We start from the raw sequence: 9,830 nt of genomic DNA on the forward strand, positions 1-9,830 counted from the left end.
CTTTCCCTTGGGCTCCCCCACACGACCGATCCGCCGCTCCCGGCCCTCCCCGGCCGTGTCCGCACACGGGGCCGGGGCGCGGCGGCGCCGGGCGGTGCCGGGACCCCTCCGGGCCGCGGGGGGGCGCTGTGGGGCCGGGGGCGCCGCGGCCGGAGCGCTGCGCACGAGCCCGCGCAGCGCCGGAGCCGCCACCGCCGGTCCCGCCCGGAGCCGCCGCCGAGCCCGAACCGCCGCCCCCGCCCGCTCCCCGCCCGCAGCCCCCGCCCGCAGCCCCTCCGCGGCGGAGCGCCCGGCGCCATGCCCAAGAATAAAGGTGAGGCGCCTTTCCGTCTGTCGGGCTCGCAGCGGCGAGGCCCGGTCCGGGCGCGGCCGCGCAGGGCAGGCCCGGGGGGGCCCCTCACGTGGGCGCCGCCGGGGCCCGGAGCCCTCTGGCAGGGCCGGACGGGCCCTCCCGCTGTCCCCGAGGGTCCCCCGGCCGGTTCCCCCTGCCGGAGGGCGCCGGGGCCCGGCCTGGAGAGGGAGGCCCTGCCCGGGGCTGGGTTGTCAAAGGCGGCCCTGCCGAGGAGGCGGCCGGGCCCCGCTGGGCCCTCACTGGGCAGCGCCGGCGCCGCTCTTGGTGCTGCTGCTCCCCTTCTCCCCCACGCGGAAAGGAAAAGCAGAAACAGCGAGGGGAAGGGAACGACAGGTTTTTAGCGGGGGAAGGGAAGCATGAGCTGCTCTTGTACGTCCTCGTGAAGAGCATCTAATGCTATCGCCACGTGTGTGCCTTTTACTAACAGCTGCTACACCTGGAGCATTAGCTTCCCCTTGAGTGTTTCAGGGATTTTAGCACCACGGTAACTCAGGTTATTCATCCGCTCCGTGATGGTTACGTGCGTCGGGTTAACCCACCATTGTTTAGGAGGTATGTGGTGGCAGGGATCGCAGAAGCTGGAAATGGCCATCTTGTGGAATCCTTATTGAAGGCTGCTGTCACTCCAGAGCAGTCAGGACATCTCGTACAGTGGAAACTCTAATATTTTAATTACTATGTAACTACTTAGCTAAAAATTTAGACCGACAAATGTTAAAAGTAGGCAAAAAAAATCTAGATCTGGATAGGACACTTGAAATAGCCATATAGAGAACAAGCACAGAAAAATCTCCGTAAGTCTGAATATTACATTCACTGTACTCAGAGACAGTAACACATGCTTTTTCCTTCTCCCTCTTTTAATTTAGGCAAAGGAGGTAAAAACAGGCGACGAGGTAAGAATGAGAATGAATCAGAAAAAAGAGAACTGGTGTTCAAAGAAGATGGGCAAGGTGAGTTTTTAACTGTAGTATGGCAGTGTTATTGTTTTCAGTCGCATACTATAAATGACATATAATGGAAGTTGATACACAAAACATCTGGATGACTGAGAAAGATGAAGTTACTGTTATTGAATGAAGAGAGATGTTCTTATTGGGGCTGTATTTGAATTCTAAATGACATATTGAGTGTAGGAGAAAGTAGGAAAAGGGAAATTTTAAATAGCTCCACAACTTAAGGATGAAGCTTGCCTCTCCTTGACCTCACTGCGATGCTCTGTGTAAAACAGCACATAAGCATTCCCTAGAAACCCCTTGAGTAGCTTTTGCTGAGGGGCTGTGAGCAGCTGGTTTAGCAGATGTGGCCAATAATTGTTTCTGGGGTGCACAGTCTGTTTTATACTGTGATGTCTCTCGAATCCTTCAATGAGCTCCCGAAGTCTGACCTGGCAGAACCATTCAGCTCACTGTTCTGTCCCCTCATGGTTTGGCTCATTTCAGTTGGCTCCTGGGCTGGGAAGTCTAGCAACTATTAAAACAGGAGCAATAGGTAGGTCCTTGCTAGGCTGTTGTCAGGTGAAGGAAGCTATGGGAGTGGAGGGTGATGATTACATTTCCCCCTGGCCTGCCTTTTGGTGACAGTGAGCTCACCTCCCTTTTGACTTGCCCTGTCTCATGTGTCACACTCTTGCGGTTGCTCACATAATCCAAGTACTTTCCTAGTGACCAATTAATTAGTTGGTTTGTCAGAAACATGGGAAAAGTCCTGACTGATATCACTGTAAAAGAAGTGACAGTGAACGAATTTCTGATATTCTATGATGGCTGTAAGCAAAAAAGGAGTTGATTTTGATGCACGTACAGAACTTAAAATCCTTTTCAACTCCCAAGCAAAATCTACTCAAATTATTCTCAGTTATGAATAGTCTCATGTGTTTTGTTGGACTGTCTGACTTGTGCTAAGGAAAGGTTTTAGAATTTTGAGATACAGCTCTGGCTAATAGAGAGGGGTTTTTTCCTGGCAATTTTGGGTGGTCAGTTAATGTTAACTTTGTAACTTACAAACATCATTATCATAATATAATAATAATAATATTATAAGTTTTATTCCTTATAGTTAAATGGTAATACATTATGCTGCAAACTTTAATAATGTGTGTGAAGGTCTCCAGTTGTAATTTCTAGAACTTGGTGAGGGAGGAGATGAAATACATGTTGAGAGATTGAGGGTAGGTACTGGAGATATGCTTCATAGATTTCAGCTGAAGTCTAGCAGTTGTCAGCAGTGAGATTTTTGTGAGGACAGGTGCTGTGATGCTGTCATAAACTTTCAAACTCTGAGTGTGACTCAGTAGCTATGAAAATTATCTGTAAGTAAGCATTTCAGAGGGAACAAAAGCATGGATGCAACCAGAATGAGTAGTATTTGAAAATATTGATATTAACAGTAATACAAAAACTGTGATACATTCAGCAGCCTGTGTGGCTGCTCAAAGCTGCCCTCAGCTGTTCACGTTTTGACAAAAATTTTGGTTACAGTGGCAAAAGCTATTGGATGCATCATGAAGCTGGAGTTGCTTAGAAGTTTTGCTCTGTGGCACTTTGGGATGGGGTTTAGTGGTAGACTCAGCAGTGCTGGGTTAAGGGTTGGACTTGCTGATCTTACAAGTCCTTTTCTGACCTAAACAATTCTATGTTTTTTATCTTACCATCTCTTTTAGAATATGCCCAGGTGATCAAGATGTTAGGCAATGGAAGACTGGAGGCATTATGTTTTGATGGTGTGAAGAGGTTATGTCATATTAGAGGGAAGCTAAGAAAAAAGGTAATTCTGAAGCATTGCAATAGAAAACAGTGACTTTATGCATGTTATGTAATTGTTAAAGCTTAACATACATAGCTCATTACAAAAGTTAATATTTCTAATGCACTTAATACCTTAAATATATTTTTTTGATAGTAAACTAGTTTCTGTTTCTCTTGCCAGCACAAGAGTAAGCAGTGTTTGGCTTTTGGGTGAAGCTTGTAGTTGAAGGGCTGCCTTTGGATGTGTGTATGTCAGGGGAGGGGGCTTTGGCTGCTTATGAAATACTAGTTTTCGTATTCTAGAAATTTATATGTATATAAAATAATAAAAAACTCCCTAATTGTAGATGGAGAACTTGATGACTATTTAGAAACCCATGTTCTGTCTCATACTAGATCAGCACTTTGCTTAGCAGCAGAACTTCTATAACATGAAGATTGACACCCAACATAAAAAAATACAGGTGTAAGAGACTTGTCCCAAGCCACCTTTTTTGTGTGCTATTTCCCAAGACCAGAAAGAATCAGGATTTGAGACTCCACTTAGTTTGATCTGTGGAGGAACTGAATAATTACAATCTTCATACAGGATGATCTGTGAGTAGTTCAATAAGGGCAGTTCAGGAATGTTTCTTTATAGTTTCCCACAGGCACCTCAGATGCCATCATTTCATTGTCCACTTCAACAGCTCCCAAAATACTTCTGTGCAAAGCTGACCAGCAAAGATTTGTACCTTTGGGGCAGTCAGGTGTATGTGTTTGCATTCTTAGCTTTGCCATCTAGGGATGGTGTCCCCTCTGGCCCTTGTCAGATGTTACAGCTTCCTGTCCTCTGCTGGTGTGTGGTACAGAGAAGGTCCCCTCAGACAGTCTGTTCCCAGTGAAAACAGACATTCACTGTCTTCATTCTGGATTGTTCCACCTGTCTGGTTTTTGGAGACCATTGAATGCACATATCTTGGTATCAGTGTGAGCAGTGCTACCGCTGCCTGCAATAAACTGTTGAAGGTGGAGAATGTGCATAAATAAACACTAAGTGCTGCAGAATTAATTTCTTGCTACAGAAAGCATAATTTATCTATTCCTCATGTCTAAAAGAAAGGAAATCTCGACTGAAAATGTGTTTGATCTCCAAAAAAAATCAGCTCCAAAAGCTGATGTGGGATAGAACCATCTTGTGCATTTAAATTAGCATGTCCTATTTTGCAGACTTTTGATTAACACAGTTTCTAGAAACAGTTGTGTTCATTTGCTTCTGCTCTTCACTGTGCTTGTCCATCACCCCCTTCATCAGGTTTTGCTTTAAGTTTTCCCCTTGTGGAGCTCCATTCACAGAGTGGTGGCTTGATGCATTAATTCTGCTTTCTCAGAAGTTAAGGCTTAGTAACCACCCTGTTGGCCAGAAGCTCTTCAAAGAAGTTTGATTTATCTTATAATAGCTCCATAACATGTAAAATAATGTAACGATGAGTATTTTATGACCTCAGTTTTGCTGTTAGAATATGAAATTGGATATTTCCAGCTTACTGGTTAAGAAAGTGAGGGTGGTGGCTGTAGTGATGTTTTGTGTGTCTCAGCAAACATAAATGTACTGCTTGCTTCTTGTGTTACACAACAGAAGTTGAATTTCTGTAACATGATGTATGTTTTCTCATTCAGGTTTGGATAAATACATCTGATATTATATTGATTGGCTTAAGAGACTACCAGGTAAAAATTCAGTATAATTTGCCAATACAGAGTGTCTTATAAGCAGCTTTATTTAATGTTAAACTGCAGTAGGTGCTGTGAGGAAATTCCTGTCTAACTTTGGATTTGTATTTAGTTATGCTAAATCATGACTTTTAGTTTCCTTGTATTACAGAAAGATTGTAGTGGGTAGACAAATTCTGGTTCAACTTGTTCTTCTAAATTGCACCCTGAGACTTTGTGAGTGGAGGTGCTTATTGTCATCAGGCTTGACCTTATTTTTTTTAGATGTAGCTGTTTGATGCTTGGATCCTGTGATATAAAGGGAGATTGGGTCAAACATTAAACATTTTATTGTGATAATTATAATTTTTGGTAATCAGAATTTTGGAACCTTGATGTTTAGGCTTTTACCTTAAGAGGTAAATTGGACAGTGATTAGTTTGTACTTAAATTTCCAAATATGGAGTAGCATAATTTTACCTAATATAAATGGTAATAGAAAACAGTTGTCAGATTTTCATTAGGTAAATGCCCTTCATGAATGTTAGTGTTGTGTCTTCAGCTGAAATAAATCCTGCTTCTGAAATGTACATTAGAGTTGTAAAACACTATAAGGTACTGTCATTTACTGTATGTATTAAAGTACTTAAAGCTAGGAATTTTTCAGTTTGGCGCTTTGTGATTGACCTCTGAAGAAAGGTTGATTTCAAAGGCATGAATCTGAACTTCTCAAATTGTCAAATTCTCAGAAGTTCTCAATTGTCTCAAATTCTCTTCTTGTTGACCAGAGAAGTTGTGGAGCACCACCCCTGGCAGTGTTCAAGGCCAGGTTGGATGGGACATTGAGCAACCTGGTCTAGTGGAAGGTGTGCCTGCCCATGTCAGGGGTGTTGGAACTAGGTGATCTTTAAGGTCCCTTCCAACCCAAACCATTCTATGAGTTTATAAATTACTTTTAATAGGAGAAAATTAAGTTACTGCCCAGAAGAAATGAAAATATTCCACAAATGAGGATTTTCTGCTTAACATTTAAAGAAAACTGGAGGAGAAGGAGGAACAAGATATTCTTCTATAAATAATATAGGTGTTACTCCTCTGTAAATAATAGAGTTGTTGTAAGTAACATAGTCTGCTGAGGTTAATAGATTTATTTTTGCTTCATAGATGACTAATGAATTCTAATAAATTCTTTTATAGGATAACAAGGCTGATGTTATTCTAAAGTACAATGCAGATGAAGCCAGAAGTCTGAAAGCATATGGGGAGCTTCCAGAACATGGTAAGAACCTTTTCACTTCAAATTGGAAGTTCATATTGGACAAGAGTATTCAGTCTATCTAGTGTCAGTGCACTCCTGAGCTTCTCTAAATTCCTTTTTAGCCAAAATCAATGAAACAGACACATTTGGTCCTGGAGATGATGATGAAATCCAGTTTGATGATATTGGGGATGATGATGAAGATATTGATGATGTAAGTAGTAAATGTGTATTTTGTATCATATGCTTGAAACTGTCATCTTTGACAATAAGCTGTTGTTCCTTGGTTTATAGCCATTGGTGTTTAGAATAGGGACAGCTTCAGGAAGTGGTGAGGTGAATTGCAGCTTTCTGTTCTCTCTCCTCTCCTACAATCATTGCTTAGTTGACCTCTAAGCACATAGTATACTTGGTGACATGCTGTCAAAACATTACCCTGAAGATGCCTAAAGGAAAATCAAAGTTGTTTGACCCCCGAATTCCTCTGTAGGTTTAACAACCTTACTCTCTAATAAGAACTGCAGAAATAATCGAGGCATTTGTGGTTTTTAAAAAACAAAGGCTTTAGTTCTCTGTTTTTGTTTACATAAAAATTATAAAAAGCTGCATTTTAATAGTTTCTAAAGTTAACCATAATCCTGAGTTTACAGATTGTCACAATCACTTGTGTTACTGCTTATCACTTCATAGTAACTGGCCATGCACACTCTGAAATTATAGTAGTAAAATTGCTATAATTCAGATTTTATAGTAAATTGCAGAAGTAGGGTCTGCTGTGCAGTGTTTTCTAAGATGATGCACTTTATTTACATTTGAGAGATGAATGTGTGCAAGGTCAGCTGGCTGAGAGGATAAGTAGTAACTTACTGAGCCACTGAGTTAATTGGATAGACTGTTCTAAGTATATTATTATGTTTTAATTCTTCATCTTTTTAGTCCTCTCTCTCTGAGTTGATAATATGGCTAATTCTTTTAAAATACTTACATTATTTTGACTTTTTTGAGGTTCTCAGTCTATGATGCATTAGAACAAATATTTTAAAACTATCAAAATCATCAGACGTTTGACCTGCCAGTGACTGAGCTTACTGAAGATTTAGCTCACTGAAGCAAGAAAAACTTTCTAGTATTGCATGCTTTTAATAATGAAACTATTGTAAGGCATCAAAGTGATAGGTCTATAGGACAGATTTGCAAACTAATGGATGTGTGTGTGGAATAACATATTTAAGTGAGCGGCTATAATTGGTTTTAAGCTTTTGTCAGCTATGCAAATAATATTAATATCATGCTTTAAGAAAGGAAAAGATGTAAAGACAAAATGTGTCAGCCTGGTATTCCTGGGATGAAGTGCAGATTCCAAGGTCATAGTTCAGGTGAAAAACTCTGTGGAATCTTTTCTTTGTTTTTTATGTCATAAGAATGATTAGAAGGTCAGTTCAGGGAATTGACCCTCAAACTTGGTTTTATTTTTGTTTTTGAGAATCACAGGCTAATTTGTGACTGTACTATTGATGCATAACTCTATTGCAGATACTGTGGTTGTGCAGAATGGCTCACCTGCACGACCAGAGTATTGTCACAGGGCTGTGGGGACATAAGTGTGGAGAGTGATTGTTCACATGTTAAGAAAACAGGATATGAGCTGAGGTAAAACCACAGTGTACTAAGTTCAGGAAGACTCCTGTTGAACTGTAAAGGTAACTTAAAGAAAGAGTTGCTTGATGAAAAATGCACTTGCATTAAATACATGGTGTGGTGTTTTTGCTTTTCAGATCTAATTTGGAACAGAGGTTTACATTCCGACTTTTTTCCTCCAAGGATTGTTCTACATTGATACTTCAATTATTTTTTGGGTGAAGTCCCTTACTTTTAAGAAGACTGAAAATTCTCAGTAAAGAGTGTAGTTTGTTACATCAAAAGGATTTATTTTCAATGTTTGTTTTAAAGTATTTATATTTCTTTAGAAATGGATAATGCTGGATTATCACAAAGGTTCAGTGACACACCACAAATATTTTGTCTCTTCACCAATTAGAGCTTTTACCTCTGGATGTAAGTGACATACAGTGACATGGGCTGTAAAAGACTGCATTTTCCCCTCTTCTGCTTTCATCACTACAATTCCAGTTAAACTTGTATTTTGAAATAAAAAATGTTTACCCTGTAATTATCATTAAAGACAAATACCCAGTTCAGATTAGTATCAAATCATACTATGCAGTGTCTGTCCTTATACCCCTTGCCTTGATGTTACCTTTAAAAAAGATTTTGATAATATAAAAGGAAGGCAGAAATCTGCATTTAAACTCACAATGCTTGATCAATCTGCTTTTCATGTCTAGTAGCATGCTGCTATTTTTATACTGATTTTGATAATTAAAAACACTCATTATTTCAAAGGTGTAAATTTTCCACGGTGGAGGGAGGGGTAGGGGAGGAGGAAAGATAAAAAGTGAGCAGCATCTCAAAATTCGCAGTTTTTGGGAACTGCGGTTCGTGCCGAGGCCGAGCTGTAGTTGCAGACGATGAACACTGGGTGGCACCCGACTGACGAGCGAGACACGAATGCGAAACGTTCGCAGTCGAGTTTGTACTGAAAAATACGTAAAACAGGTTTTCCCCAAAGTGAATGCCTAACATTCTTGATATGGTAAACATGTAGAATATTTTTACATTATATAAAAGGTTATGTTAAGAGTAGAGTTTTATTTTAATCTGAAATTCCATACATTGTAAGGTGCAACATAAAAGCTTATGTGAATGTTGAGTAACAATATAAATGAGAAAATAAATCTGTGTCAAAAGTAGGAAGAGAATCTTTTCATCCAGAATAAATCACTGAAGCAAACTACTGGAAAGATTCTTCTCCACCTTCAGACTGGAGGAATCAGTTGAGAAACTGAATAAAGACTAACATCATCATGCAAATATTATTTTGTGGTAGCCTTAGTTTCTTTGTCTTCGATTATGTATTTAACAACTTTGAAAGCAGGCTAATGGAAAACTTCCTTTTGTGCCATAAAGATCTGATTCTTGACACTTGTATTCCTTATACAGTCTTTTTGGTATGATGTAAAGTGACTACCCCAATAGATAAAAACAAAATGGCTTTAAATACGGAGTGGCCTCATTGCTTTACATGATTTTTAAAGAGATGTAAACATGCAGAGCTTTTGCGAAAATGTCTTCCCTTTTACTTTTTTCTTTCATTATAGTGTCTATTTTCCTAACATGGATCTGGTATCTTACACTAGGAATAACATTTTCTTAGTAATAAGTAATTTTGCCAAATGTTTCATGGATTTTAAATATTTGTTGTAAAATCTTGCTAAATACGGAGGAAAAGATAGTACCAGTACAGGATTCTTACTCCACTGATCTTTAAGTATCAATTTATTGTCTTTATATGCCTATCAGGTTCACTTGTGAAGGAACACAAATGCTGTAATGTTCCAAGATGAGGCTTATAAACCATTCCCACACTCATTGGTTTCCTTAACGTATTAAGCAGGCTTTTAACTTCTGAAAATGGTTAAAAGCTCTCAAAACTGATGTTGAGATCGAAGTGCAGAAGGTATCTGTTGTTCCAGTTGTACTAGTGGAAAGGTTAATGATTGAATTGCAGTGAATGTGTACTGAAGATGCAGATGTTGTGGAAATTATACTTGCCAAAACCAATCCTGTGTGTGTGGGAAGAATGCAAAGTGCATGGTCAGTGCTAAGGAGCCACACACAGGTATGTGCTGCTGCTGTAGGGAATTATCACTCGTGTTAGCAA

The 9,830-nt window shown here is 40.2% G+C and overlaps 1 protein-coding gene across 2 annotated transcripts; it reads left to right on the forward strand.

Moving 5' to 3' along the window:
• The first annotated feature begins 246 nt into the window (after positions 1-246).
• Positions 247-9,167, forward strand: EIF1AX (eukaryotic translation initiation factor 1A X-linked). 2 transcript variants are annotated; one of them, XM_032680347.1, is made up of 7 exons: positions 247-313; positions 1,222-1,305; positions 3,015-3,118; positions 4,759-4,809; positions 5,989-6,070; positions 6,172-6,263; positions 7,825-9,167. In XM_032680347.1, exons 1-7 carry the CDS (start codon positions 298-300, stop codon positions 7,828-7,830), a joined length of 435 nt encoding a protein of 144 aa, XP_032536238.1. In that variant the 5' UTR covers positions 247-297; the 3' UTR covers positions 7,831-9,167. The 2 variants fall into 2 exon arrangements, with proteins under 2 accessions (XP_032536238.1, XP_032536237.1); XM_032680346.1 differs by lacking the exon at positions 247-313 and adding an exon at positions 793-904.
• The last annotated feature ends 663 nt before the right edge of the window (positions 9,168-9,830 follow it).

Source organism: Chiroxiphia lanceolata, chromosome 2 (genome assembly GCF_009829145.1).
Source record: "Chiroxiphia lanceolata isolate bChiLan1 chromosome 2, bChiLan1.pri, whole genome shotgun sequence".
Classification (NCBI taxonomy): Eukaryota; Metazoa; Chordata; class Aves; order Passeriformes; family Pipridae; genus Chiroxiphia; species Chiroxiphia lanceolata.

Excerpts from the sequence above, each read along its gene's own strand:
- EIF1AX (XM_032680346.1), top strand. The coding sequence starts at position 865 with ATGGTTACGTGCGTCGGGTTAACCCACCATTGTTTAGGAG. Across the intron at positions 1,306-3,014 it reads GTTCAAAGAAGATGGGCAAG|AATATGCCCAGGTGATCAAG; the intron begins GTGAGTTTTTAA and ends CATCTCTTTTAG. Across the intron at positions 6,071-6,171 it reads TGGGGAGCTTCCAGAACATG|CCAAAATCAATGAAACAGAC; the intron begins GTAAGAACCTTT and ends ATTCCTTTTTAG.